The sequence below is a fragment of the Zootoca vivipara genome, chromosome Z (genome assembly GCF_963506605.1).
Source record: "Zootoca vivipara chromosome Z, rZooViv1.1, whole genome shotgun sequence".
Classification (NCBI taxonomy): domain Eukaryota; kingdom Metazoa; phylum Chordata; class Lepidosauria; order Squamata; family Lacertidae; genus Zootoca; species Zootoca vivipara.
The window spans coordinates 31,179,398-31,193,355 of record NC_083294.1 but is presented as its reverse complement, the minus strand read 5'-3'; the positions used below and the strand labels follow the sequence as shown (position 1 = coordinate 31,193,355).

Here is a 13,958-nt window from a genome sequence, read left to right as displayed (position 1 = left end):
AATTAATTAATAATAAGAACATCTGGAGGTCCACGCACCTCCCCTCACTAATGTCCTAAATTCAGGTAGGTAGCCGTGTTGGTCTGACGCAGTCGAAATAAATTTTAAAAATTGTCCAGTAGCACCAATTAAGTTCTGAGAATAAGCTTCCGTGTGCATGCACACCTGAAGTATCTGAAGAAGTGTGCATGCACACGGAAGCTTATACCCAGAACAAACTTAGTTGGTCTCTAAGGTGCTACTGGGCAATTATATATATATATATTTATTAATGTCCTAAAGAGCATTATTGGAGATCTCTGCAAATGGAGTGAATTCATAACCAAAGATGACTTGTCTGCAGCTGTTTGCAGCAGAGATGTCACAAAACACCCTCTGCCCCACTTCACTGCAATGCAGAGATAATGGCCCTCAGGCCCCCATTAATTCTGGCTCTGACCCTCAACACACACCTGGCATCCTGCAATGTGGGAGATACTAATGCATGCATGTTGTAAGCCTCTCTCTCTCAACCTCATCTCTGCTCCATGCAATGCGGGGAGAAGTGAGCTACATTACATTGATGTTTTGAGCTACTGTCTCCAAGCCTTCTTCCCCAGCCGCCCTTCTCTGTACTGTAATCACTCTCAGATATGTTGCAGGGTTGTTGTAAACTACTCGGCTTTCCCCCACTTTGATACCAAATTCTGATTTAGCAGAAGCTAAAAACCCAGTTCCTTTATTATCATGGAGTGGAGCCTCAGTCTATCCACATCCCCTTGTTGAGATTTTCCCCTTCCTTTTGCAGCAGAAGGGCCACGGTGGAATATTTATCAGCATACCAAATCTAATTTATGGGATGGGGAATGTGTGGAGTGCATGAGTGTAACTGTAAATTCAACCTTTTAAACAAAATGTTGACCTAAATACTGTATATTCCTGCGTATAAGACTACTTTTTAACCCAGGAAAATCTTCTCAAAAGTCGGGGGTCGTCTTATACGCCAGGTCGTATTTCTTATACGAGTATATCCCAAACTCTATATTTTAACTGGGAAAGTTGGGGGTCGTCTTATGTGCCCAGTTGTATTATATGCTGGAATATACGGTAAATAAATTTGCATCTTGGGCCATTGAAAGCACATGGCAGAAGACTGGGTGATTGGAAAGGGCAGCAAGATGTGGTGGTAAAAGTATCCAAGAAAGGATGATAAAACAATCAGGTATATTTCCCTTTTATATATTTCATTTTCATATTATTTCTTGTAATTGTTATTTCATCATAGCAAAACAAGTTTCCAAACAATTACATCATCCTTTTTTAATCCCATAATGCCATTTCAAGTTACAGGTAGAAAGCCATGATACTGCACTGAAAGGGATTTACTCTGCTGAAGAGGAAAATAGTACCCAACCAGCACTTGCTGTCATAAGTTAGATCTTCTTTAGCACTTCAGTGAATTCATACACCGTGGTACCTCTGGTTAAGAACTTAATTCCTTCTGGAGGTCCGTTCTTAACCTGAGGTACCACTTTAGCTAATGGGGCCTCCTGCTGCCGCCGCGCCGCCAGAGCACAATTTCTGTTCTCATCCTGAAGCAAAGTTCTTAACCAGAGGTACTATTTCTGGGTTAGCGGAGTCTGTAACCTGAAGCGTTTGTAACCTGAAACGTCTGTAACCCGAGGTACTACTGTACAAGCCAGTTATTACACGTGAGGCAGACGAAAATAATCTGGTATTGTCTGAAAGATCCAGTTACTTTTGTCATGATGTGGATTCATCCATTAATTGTCCATCTACAAATTCTGGAGCAAACATACAAAAATAAGCAGTAGTAAAAGAGCGATTGGATGATGGCAGTTCAGGGGTCTTCATTTGCTAAATCCAAAATGAGGCTCAGAAGGACTTGGAAGGTGGGACGCTCATCTGCTTTCTGCAGCAAAAGAACAGAAAAGAGGGGGAAGCTTATACAGTGGTGCCTCGCTAGACGAATTTAATTCGTTCCACGGGTCTTTTCTTATAACGAAAAATTCGTCTAGCGAATCCCATAGAAATGCATTGAATTTTTTTTTGCCCATAGGAATGCATTAATTGAATTTCAATGCATTCCTATGGGAAACCGCGATTCGCTAGATGAATTTTTCATAAAATGAATTCGTCTAGCGAGGCAACCTCCGCTAGAAAAATCCTTTCGTTAAGCGGAAATTTCATTAAGCAGGGCATTCGTTAAGCGAGGCACCACTGTACCAATAAGGTTGTTTACTTAAGAGACATTAATGTACTATTATTTATTACATTTATCCATTGCTTTCTACAAAAAAATTATCCAAGCAATCTCTATAAAATACCAAAATTTGGCAGTTATTTAAAAACAAATAGAGCAAAAATACAATAAAACCAAAATTTATAAGGATGCTCATCTAACAACAGCAAAAAAAACAATGAATCCTGCTCTATTTCAAGCAACAAAACTCCATCCCTGTGTTATAAGATAGAATAAATATTCATAAATGCACACATATCTAAATATATGAACCATGTGTCTGAAAAAGTATGGGAGAGCAATCCTGAAGCCATTTTGACTCTCCCAATGACTTCAAATATTCTTCTGCAGTAAGGGAGGCAAAGGGAGAAAGCCTTCCCATTGTGTTTTTGCTTGCAAATCCTGTCTTAAGGGCACATTTGCGTACGAATAGGGTGAGCCTGTGACTTGGATTCAGGAACTAAAGTATTAACCATCACAAAAGAATGACCAGGCTGCCCAAGTAATGCAATCAGTGACCATTACAGTATTGGGTATCCTGGCAAACAGGATTTCTGCTGTATACCACCTCCTTCTGCGATGTACGGTATGTATGATGTTTTACAGGTGGTGGTCTTGGGCTTGCTCACCATTGTTCAGGGTTCTCCTCCCTCCTGTGTGTGGTGAGTGGGGACCCTGTTGCAACAGTTCCTTGAATAAAGATCAGGCTTACTAGCTGCTTTGCTTCTCAGTATACTCTGGTTGGCCTCTGTTATTTTCTCCTACCAATAGGGAACCCACTTAAGGATGCTATACGGGCTCCAGAATACCTCATAAGCAAAAGGGAGCAGTTTGGCAAGCCAGGCAGCAGGCTCAGTTGCCCAGATTCTGGGGACAAGGAGGGACTGGTCACCCAGCGCGCACCATGCCAGGAGGAGCTACCAATCCTCCAGTGGTCCCAGGGCCTGGCGATAACTGGAGTTGTTGCATTTTACCATTTACAGTTCCTGATTTATAGTAAAGAGAGAGAGAACTTCATTACTGGGTGCCATGCAAGTACTGTACCGTATTGCTAATAAATAAGCAAGCAACCGGGGCAGTTTACGGAAAGCCTTACCTCGTGCCAACAGCTGTACATGATGGCATAGACTCTCTCAGAGGCCAGCTGGGGGCGATAGAGACGCAGCCCTTTGGTCACATGCTCAGTGGTCTCGCTGTTGCTAAACCTCTCGTAGGGCATCTTCCCCAAGGTGTAAATCTCCCACATCAGGACACCTGTCAGTCAGGAAAGCACCATAATGGAACTTGGAATCACTGGCTCAACCCCTTATCTTGGGGTGACCTCTGTGTTCTACATGGAAGCTGCCTCCTAATGGGCCATGGTGAAAAAATGGAGCATTGGTTACAGTCCTTTAGCATCTTTTAAGTCTCTACTGTTTAAGCTCCAGTGTCTCCTTGTTTTGTATAGTATTTATACAGTGGAACCTCGGTTTATGAACACCACGGTTTATGAATTTTCGGTTTACGAATGCCGCGGACCCATCTGGAACGGATTAATTCACTTTCCATTACTTTCAATGGGAAAGTTCGCTTCAGTTGATGAATGCTTCAGTTTATGAACAGACTTCCGGAACCAATTACACCCATGCTTCGGGTTAAGTACGCTTCAGGTTGAGTACTCCGCGGACCCGCCTGGAACAGATTAATCCATTTTCCATTACTTTCAATGGGAAAGTTTGCTTCAGTTTAAGTACTCCGCGGACCGTCTGGAACAGATTAATCCACTTTCCATTACTTTCAATGGGAAAGTTCGCTTATGAACGCTTCAGTTTATGAACAGACTTCCAGAACCAATTGTGTTCATAAACCGACGTACCACTGTAGTCAGATATGGCAATGTATGTACCGTATATTAAATATACCCCAAAGCCCTATGAACGCTGTTCCCTATCCCTAGGATTTACAGTGAGTTATTAAAGGCCTAGCCCGTGCATCTATTCTGGGGCTTGCAAATCACATCAGCAGCACAGTGTTCTTAATGTCCTCCCTATTGCAGGTAGGGTTCCGTTCATTTGCCTGTCCTTAAATCTACTGCCATAGAAAGTTCATCCTCTGACTATTCCAGGTTCTACATCAGTGGCACACACTTTCAACTCACCAAAAGCCCAAATGTCCGATTTGCTGCTGAACTTGCTGTACAAAAGAACCTCTGGAGGGGACCACCGGACTGGAAATTTGGATCCCATGGAGCTAATGTAGTCATCATCCAAGACGTACCTGCGTAGACAGATTTTAGTTGTGCTAGTTTATATGTTGCCTTACAGGATCTTGTGCTTCCTAAAAGCCTAAGAGTGCCTCAAGATGAACATTCATTCCAATTTGTGTGCACAAAGCTCCTGTGGAGATCAAACAATGTTTGCTCTTTACTGAGCAATGCAAATCCATTCTTACTTGTTTGCAGGAAGCTTATACAAGAACGCGCATTCATCGTGATTTGTTTGCATGGAAATTATAAGTATTCCCATCAGTCGATCATTAGCCTATCCTTTTAAAGTGCCTTCCCCACAACACTCTCTTTAAGCAGAAAAGGTTGCCTTTGGATTCAGTATGTTGTTGGAGACATTCACTCACATAGAGGAAATTTAAGTTTGTATAACAGAAGTGCTCTGTTACTCTGGTACAACACATCCACTTTGAAAAAAAGAAACTGACATCTGTGGCCAGGAGACTCCAAGAAGGTTAGCCAGTAGGAAATGTGACCTTTGGGTTGAAAAGGATTGCCCTTCCCTTCTATACACTTGCCTAAGAGTAAGCCCTACTAAACTCAAATGCAGCTTATGAGTTATGGGATTGCACTGCAAAACTTGTCAAATGCTTCCTTGAAAAGACATATCTGTTGGATTAGATATTTAAATTGGAAAATATAATAAAAATGTTTATTTAAAAAAAAGAAAAGACATATCTGTGCTTCCTGTCAAAACCATTAGAACTGTTGTGTCTTCTCATATGCAAGTTTGTGCACTTAAACAAACAACTAAAGCTCTTATGAGCTAGGTGGGCACCTCCTGCCTCGCAGTAAGAACATCATGGCTGGCGAGAGACCAGCCTGCCCTCCCTCCCACCATTGTCCAGAGAAGGAGCAGCAGCTCCAATGCTAGCTTTCCTCTTCCCTCCTCATTTATTTTTCCTTTCTATCATGTCTATGAGATTGTGGGCCTCTGGGCAGGGCTGTCTTCTAATTTAATGTATGTGCCATGCTTAGGAAACGTTAAGCACTTTATGTCTTAAATAATAATAACCGACTAAGAGTTGTTTAATCAGGTAACAAACCTAAAATGGAAAGAGGTAGTCCAAAATGGTAGCTGCAGTGAAGGATGCAAACAAAGAGGCTGAGGAGGAACAATAGAATGGCAGTCATAATGAGAAAGACAGCAAAGGGAATAATAAAAAAGGCATATAAAAAGTTAAACAGAAAAAAGGTAAGCAACCTCAGCTTCCTACACATGCATATGCACACAAACTGACCTGGAGAGACCGAAATCCGAGACTTTGACAACACCTTGTTCACTGATCAAACAGTTACGAGCAGCCTGTGGCAGAGATATAAGAGAATATGGTCTCAACATACATTAGCTGGGTAGCTACCAGAGCAGGAATAAAATACAACAACAGTAACTTACAAAATACAGTTATTACAAATGCAATAAGAAAACAAAATGCAGCAGGAAGACCTCCTTTCTAGCAGAGAAAAAGCACAAAACCCAGGGCCACTGCTCAGTGGTAGAGCATTTGCTTTGTATGCAGAAGGTCTCAGGATCAGTCACCAGGAATTCCAGGTAGGGCAGGGTATGTCCCCCACCTGAAACACTGGAGAGCTGCTACCAATCAGTGTAGATAACATAGAGCTGCATGGACCAGTGGTCTGAGTGGGTAAAATGAAGTTTCCTATGTTCCACTTTTCCAATCAGCAGCAGAGATGATAAAATACCGTAAGACTTGGTTCACAGCTCTGAGAGGCTAGAATTTTCTTTTAAAAATAATACATTCTGTTCAAAATGTGAGAAAAAGAGTTCAAGCACAAGCAAGGTGCTCTTCTCTGGAGAAGCTGTTCCATAGCCAGGGTGCTACTAACAAGGAGGTCCTCTCCCTATTAGGCACCCCCCCCCATTTACTTCACATGGCAGGGGTATATGGAGAAGTGGGAAAGCAATCACCTACCAGGTCTCTGTGCAGGAACTGCTTGGATTCCAGATACCCCATGGCCTCGCAGACATCCTTGCACATCTCGAGAAGCTCCGTGCCCTGGAGGGACCGCCGAGTGTCCCGCAGGTAAGTCAAGAGGCAACCTTTGGAGAGGTACTCGGTGACGATCAGTATTGGCCTCTCCTTCGTGCAGACTCCAAATAGCTGCACTAGCTTCTCGTGTGAGAGGTTCCTGGAGTGAGAAAACATCATAAGAACATAGGAAGAGGCTTGCTGGATTGGGCCAAAGGCTCATCTAGTCCAGCATCCTGACCAACAGGATGTCTCCGGGAAGCCCTAAAAGCAGGATTTCAGTACAACAGCACTCTTCCCACTTGTGATTCCCAGTAACTTGACGGCAGAATGGAGAGCTGTCTCTTGAGATTCTCCATAGTGCTAGGGGAAGAAAAACCATCATTGGTCCATTTATACCTCAGAATTGTCTACAATGACAGGCAGTGGCTCCAGATAAGGTAATTTGAGACAGGTGTCTCTGTTAGCTCTACTTGGGAGTTGCCAAGGGGGTCTTCTGCCATGAAAGCAAATATTCTGTCACTGGGCTTTGGACCATTTTCCATTATTCTTCTCCACAAGAGCACAAGTAAATGCTAAAAAAAACCAACAACCATGTCCTGCTATTTCCAGGATGGGAAACCTGTTGCCCTCCAGATGTTGACAGACTATAGTTCCCATTATCCTTGACCACTGGCCATGCTGGCTTGGGCTGATGGGAGCTGAAGTCCAGTGGCATCTAGAGAAGCACAGGTTCTCTATCCCTGTGGTTTTCAAAAAGACTGGATATCTTTGTGTGTGGTTTGATTTGAGTCATTTGGGGTGATGACTGGCTGTAATAGCTGTGCCTGTGGAGGTACCAATAAATGGGAGATTTGACAGGAGGGGGTGGGCTAACTGCTTTGGTTCCCTTTCAGTCTCTCATTGCATGCTTTTCATGCAGAAGACAGCAGATTTAGGGTGCCTTCAGACTGTCAGTATTCTGTGGGAGGGCTTCAAGCACATACAAGGACGTTTCAGTTTGCAAAGTTAAAAATGCATAAAAGTCCTCTTTCATCCTGAAGCAACAAATCCTCCTTACAAAATGAAAGACATTTTGCAGTTTTAAGAAATGTACCCAAAAGTGTGGAATGACAGGGAAGGTGCACAGGGAAATCAGGATGAATGATTATTGACTTATAACTACCCCACAAACAAACCAGATTTGATGCTCAATTTACCAGATATATCCAAACCTCTGTGCAATCTTTGTGGTAGCAAACCAGAAAGACTGCTCAATAATAGAGGTGCCCTTAATCCCTGATATCATCAGCTACAGCAGGGAAGGGGAAAATGTGGCCTTGCAGATGTTACTGGGCTCTAGCTTCCACCACCCCAGGGACTTGTAGTCCAGTATTCTCAATGTACCCCATCCCTATCCCAGAAGAAAGAAGAAGCTACCCAGAAAAAGGGAGGCAGAGACAAAGAGACGAATATAAAGTTCTTTGCTACTCACATCATGACTTTGGCTTCTTCGATGAATGCATCCTCTGACATGGAACCTTCCTTTATCATCTTCACTGCCACATCATGCTGGCCTCTCCATTTCCCGTGCTTCACCACCCCAAATTGCCCTGTCCCCAGCTCCTTGAGGAATGTTAGGTCCTTTGGATCAATCTCCCATGCCCCTAGAATCAACACAAAGCACAGTGTAAGGTGTCAATCATTGTGGGAAGAAGGCTTCTTAGAACTGGGCTGGGCAACTTGTGGACTCCAGCTCCCATCAGTCCTAGTCAGCATGGCTAAAGGTCAGGGATGCTGGGAACTGTAGTCAAACAATATCCAGAAGGAAACACATTTCCCACCGCTGATACAGAGGGGAAAGTAGCAAGAACAGCTGTTTGGTTCACCTATCCCAAGCCCACTTTCACTGCAGGGGAGCAATAGAAAGACAGTAAAGGTGAAGGTGCAACATACAGATAAATCCCAAATGAAGAGCATTCAAATATTACCATATCCAAGTCCAGCTGTGGAAGGAGCAGTTCTCTGTTGCGATGACACAGGGTACTTCAGTCTGGAAATAAGCCCTAGGGTGCATCAAACAATTATATTTTGAAGTAGTGCATTCATAATAATATAGGTGCAAAGCAATATAAATTGCATTACCATGTATATTATAAACAGAGCTGTATATATTCTACACTAAAGATACCCGAATTCAGCATCAGGATCACAAGTCCAAATTGTGCAGCTTGTGTAAACTACAGGTACAGTATGCTAATGCAATCTTAGGCTGTGTAAACAGAAGCATAGTGTGCAATACATGAGAAGTAATAGCTTGGTTCTATCTTGTGCTGGTCAGGCCACATCAGGAATACGGTGTCAAGATCTGGGTACCACACTTTAAGATCACTGGCTGTGCACACCCCCATACATTTAAAACACATTGCTTTCCTCAAAGAATCATGAGAACTAGTAGTTTACTCCTTGTGTCGCTACATGTTATGCACATACAGTACTTTACCTTTAAAGCACAACCTTCCCACCAAAGAATTCTAGGTGCTGTGATTTGCTAAAGGTTGCTGGGAGTTATATATCTGTGAGGAGTAAACTACAGTGCCCAGAGGTATCTGAGGGAAAGCATGTCCATTGTCCTATGAATGTGCTTTGAAGGTATAGTCTGTATGCAGCCATACCTCCTAGCCCCTTAACAAACTACAGTTCTCAGGAGTCTTTGAGAGAAGTCATGTGCTTTAAATGTATGGTGAGTATGCAGGCGTTGACAGAACGGAGCACATCCAGAGGTCAGTAACTTGGATGAGGCGATATCTGGAAACCAAGCCCAAAGGGGAATGGTTGAAAGAGTTGGGCATGTTTCATTTGGAGAATAGAAGATGAAGGGGAAGCATGAGAAGATAACCAGGACGGTTGCCAGATTCTGTGTCCAGAAATGCAGACATAGACTCCCTCCTGAGAAGAACCAGCCCGTCTGAATGTCCCAAAACAACGTTCCCTGAGCGACCCAGGTTCAGTTTTCTGCGGCAGCTTTTTAAGTTTTAAGCTTTAAGCACTCTTATCCCCATTGCTTTTATGAATATCGATTTTATTGTTGTATAAAGTGTCACATGTATTATATGTTCTTTGGAATTGATCTTCCAAAGGAATTTTTATAAGAGCTGGTCTTTGGCCGTAATATGGTATTCATATTCATATTCAAGGGGAAGCAAGATAACTGTCTTCAAATAACTGATGATGGAAGAAACCTGTTGCTTGAGAGGACAGGAGAAGACACAACAGGTGCAAATTGCAGTGGAGCAGATCTCAGTCAAATGTTGGGAGAAACCTCTGAGGGGTAGGAGCTCTTTATACTCTGTAAATGTTTATTTTCAAGAGCCACACTATTTTTTTGTGTTTACATTTTTTAATTATAAGTTTTTAAACAGTTTTAAACTGCAATTTAAATTGTTTTGACCTGCCCTGGGATCTTAGGGCAAAGGACGAGTAATAAATTAAAATAGGTTGTTGACCTTCTTTATCAAGCTGTTGGCATTTATCCCTCCCCTTCCCCTTCCCCCACTCCCACCTCCATCGTAAAAGTCGGCAAGTTTCCTTGTGCCTCAACCATTTCATTTCTCACCTGCTGCGTTATGTTGGTGGTAGTTGATCAGCTCTGGGATGGTGTTGAAGAGGTGCTTCTCTGCCAGGAAATACTGGTTCTGGGGTGTGGAGCACACAACGTAATGGCGGATCATCCCCTGGGGATCCCTGTGAAATCAATTGCGGATTGGTGACCAGTAGGGTAATGATGAATTCTGGAGTTCATGACTCCTAAGGTGTGACTAAAGGAAAACCGATAATTCCAGGGAATGCCATTGATGGATTTCAACCATTGCTGCACAAGTTAAGAGCAATAACATGAGAAGGATGGAAGGGATAAGCAAGGCAGCACAGGGCTGAGCAGCCTTTTCTGAAGCCAAGGCGGTGGCAGCTATATGTGGAACCAGAGCCAGTGGCAGGCAAAGCCACACTTTGACTGGTTTGTAAGTAATAAGGTAGGCAGATGAGAGCTGGTCAGGTGCAGACTCAAACAGAATGTCCCTATTTTCTGAGGAAAGTTGCAAAATATGAGACTGAGGTGGGTGGGGCAGTATTCCCAAGTGTGCTAATGAACCAGCATCCATTGAGTCAAAGAGCACATTCCCCCAGGAGTGAAGTGCTAGGCAGGGTCAAAGCCCCTTCTCTCTCTTTTTCTCCCTTTCATCATCCATCCATCTATTCCATCTTTCTCATGCACACAAACCCACCCCACCCCTATAATTACACATATACCTCCAACAGGTACTCATAGACCCAAGCCTGCACTCCCTTCACCCACCTTCTATTCATTATCTCTCTCTCTCTCCTCTTCCTCTATTATGAAGGTACAAGGAGGGGTATCAGGGGCCAGGCAGAGGGAAGAGGAGGGCCACAAGCAGATAGCGGGTTGCAGCAGGAGCAGGCCAGAATAGATGCTATCCTCCATCTGGGGCTCATCCTCATATCTGTCCTACTGTTGAGGTTTTTACTGAGGACTAGTGTAATGCATGGTCATCTTGTTCCCACACCAGCAGGCCACACTTACCCAGATGACTTGCCAAACACAGAGACTGTATATTTTCCTGTATTGCTGATGGAGTCTCGGACAATGAAGCCACCATCTTTGCCCTGAAATTTGAAAGCAGGTGACATCATTAACATTTCATGGGCGGGGTGGGGGGTGGGGAATGAGGAGCGATCTTTGAAGTAAGCTGCAAGAAGCACCACGTGCCTAGTGCAAACTGCAGTGGGTTCAGGGACCTGCATGTCCATGACCCTGTAGAAGTGATATCTAGTGTTTTGACCCTACCAATGCATCCTCAGTCTTTGCCCTCCCTTCCTTTACATCTCTCCCACCTCCTCGTCTATCCCCTCACAGCTTGGCCAAAATTCCCCGTCCCCAAATCTCCGCCTCCCCCCCAAAGCTTGCCCCAACCCCTTTTAAAGGAGGGTCAGCAGAAGCACTTCAATAGCAATTTGACAAAATACTCTGTAAAGGGCCTTCCCCCATCACTGAAGCCATAGTTAATGGAAGAGGGCGTTAATCTGGGTCTTGCTAGACCTACATATGCATCACTTCCATATGCTAGGGTATGTTTTATAAAGGCAGCAGAGCAGTCTCTCCTGCAGAATCTGCTTAAAATTTTGTGTACAGTTTTGCTGCTTTTGATATAGACTCGCACACACCTTGGCATTTTGATTAGGGTGGTAGAAAAGCAGCTATGTACGGTAACCTAAACAAAAGTGAGTTTTCTTCTTCTTTTACTTTTTTTAAGGAAGTGGGTATTAGTAGTTGTTCCCCCCCCCCCCTTTCTCATGCTTTGCATACACTCACCATGGGATCTGGTCTACAGCCAGCAAGACAACAGAATGGCAAGCAGGTGAGCGACAAGTAAGCCTGGATGGCAGGCAACCCAGGTGAACAGTTTAACAGGCACTGCAGAGAGCTGATTGCCAAACCACTCTCTGAAGTGCCTTGCCTGCTCTGTTACACCTCTCAACAGCCGTGTTTAATGGAGAAGAGGACGTCACTCTCTGAAGTGCTTCCCTCACTCAGTAAAATAGCTCCCCTGGGTCACCATTCTGTTGTCACACTGGAAGTTGGCATGCCCATGGGAACTGCAGCATGATGACTGCCTTACATTTTTATGTATATAGGCAGATATATTTTTGGGCATTTTTAATATTATCTGCTGACTTTATAATTTAACTCTCACAGTGAAAGAGGAAGGAAAGAAGAAAGGAAGTACTTATACACTCACCTCTTGCTTCAACAGTTCCTCTGCTTGCCTTCTAGTTATGTTTTTCAAATACCACCTGAAACATAACATAATATTTGCCAGGGAGGAACTGCAAAGAAGAGGGCTGGGAGGTGGTAAACCTCTACTTTTGGGGTGAAATGTTAACATAAAGCTCAAACATTTCCCACCCAATCAGGGCAGATTACTAGGTCTCTTGGCAAATGTGTGTTCTCCAAGGTTGCAAATCTGGAGACAATGGAAGTATTTTGTAAGGGATGAGCTGTCAGGAAAAAGAGATGGATGCTTAACCACTCCCACACCCATCAATTCTCCCCTATGAAATCAATTCTCCCTTGATGCCATTTCCCCCTTTGCCATATTTCTGCTTTCCCCTGCCAGTTAGCAGGGGTGTGGAGGTGTGATGAAAAATGGGTTGTCATGGCAGGCATTTGCAAAAAAGACTCAGAAGATAGAAATGACAGGGCCCTCCTCTTCCCAGCCACCGGTTCTCTACTACAAATATGAAACACTACAAAGGAATAGACAACCTTGTCAATTTTGGTTTCTCCTGTTCTATTCTTTTTAATCAGAAATTTGGTTTGCCCCATTTCTGCATATATTTGTGATTTTTTTTAAAAAAAACACTACAAGAAAATTCCTGTGTATGTTGGGGTGCTTATCTCCTACTATATGCAATTCTGCCTAGGATAAACATTTTGCAAGTCATTCCCACCCCCCAACAGAATGCATTTTTGTGTATTATCCACTATGTCTGCATGAGCTTTTCATGATTATACACAATTTTTGTATGCATTCTTTGGCTGAAGAATGGCATAATAAAATTTGGAGAAGTGTGAATTTTGAAGAAGAGCTGTTGCTTGGTTCTCGATTTGTAGATTTGGTAGGTTCGTCAAAACACATTTCCCCCCCTCATTACTACCCCCCATCCCAGACTCCAGAATGTACCTTATTACAAAATACAAAGGGACAGATATTCTTATGTTTTTCTCATAACATTTAACTTCTGCCCTCAGGCCCACAGTTCCAAGGAAACTCACTCATACATCTCCAGAGAATCTTTTGTTTCTGTGACATAGTTGCTGGGAATGTAGCCTTCTTTCCTGTAGGGCAAAAGAAAACAACAACACCGTGAGCCGCTCCCTATGCAACTAACAGGGACCCAATAGGAAAGGGCTGTAGCTCAGTGGAAGGGGTGCAGACTTTGCATGCAGAAGGTCCCAGGCTCAAATGCTTTGGCTCGACTGAAAGTCCAGCGCTTTATTAGCAAAAACATGATATCCAGAGACTCAGCCCAGTAGACCCTGAAGGAGCATCTTCACCCCCATCATTCAGCCCAGACACTGAGGTCCTGCTCCGAGGGCCTTCTGGCAGATCCCCACTGCGAGAAGTGAGGTTACAGGGAACCAGGCAGAGGGCCTTCTCAGTAGTGCCGCCCGCCCTCCTATCAGATGTCAAGGGAAAATAAACAACTATCCTATTTTTAGAAGACATCTGAAGGCAGCCCTGTTTAGGGAAGTTTTTAATGTTTCAAGTTTTATTCTATTTTTAATGTTCTGTTGAAAGCCACCCAGAGTGGCTGGGGAAACTCAGTCAGATGGGTAGGGTAGAAATATGTTGTTGTTGTTGTTTGTTGTTGTTGTTGTTGTTGTTGTTGTTGTTGTTGTTGA

At 43.5% G+C, this 13,958-nt stretch overlaps 1 protein-coding gene across 1 annotated transcript in view; it reads right to left on the bottom strand.

The window, feature by feature from the left end:
• Positions 1-1,209: 1,209 nt before the first annotated feature.
• Positions 1,210-13,958, bottom strand: part of BTK (Bruton tyrosine kinase) — a 31,186-nt gene continuing 18,437 nt past the window's right edge. Inside the window, 11 exon segments of the mRNA XM_060270245.1 lie at positions 1,210-1,912; positions 3,339-3,496; positions 4,380-4,498; positions 5,747-5,811; positions 6,440-6,656; positions 7,971-8,142; positions 8,467-8,541; positions 10,092-10,219; positions 11,076-11,158; positions 12,292-12,346; positions 13,329-13,391. Coding sequence (XP_060126228.1) covers positions 1,841-1,912; positions 3,339-3,496; positions 4,380-4,498; positions 5,747-5,811; positions 6,440-6,656; positions 7,971-8,142; positions 8,467-8,541; positions 10,092-10,219; positions 11,076-11,158; positions 12,292-12,346; positions 13,329-13,391 — 1,207 coding nt within the window. The 3' untranslated portion in view covers positions 1,210-1,840.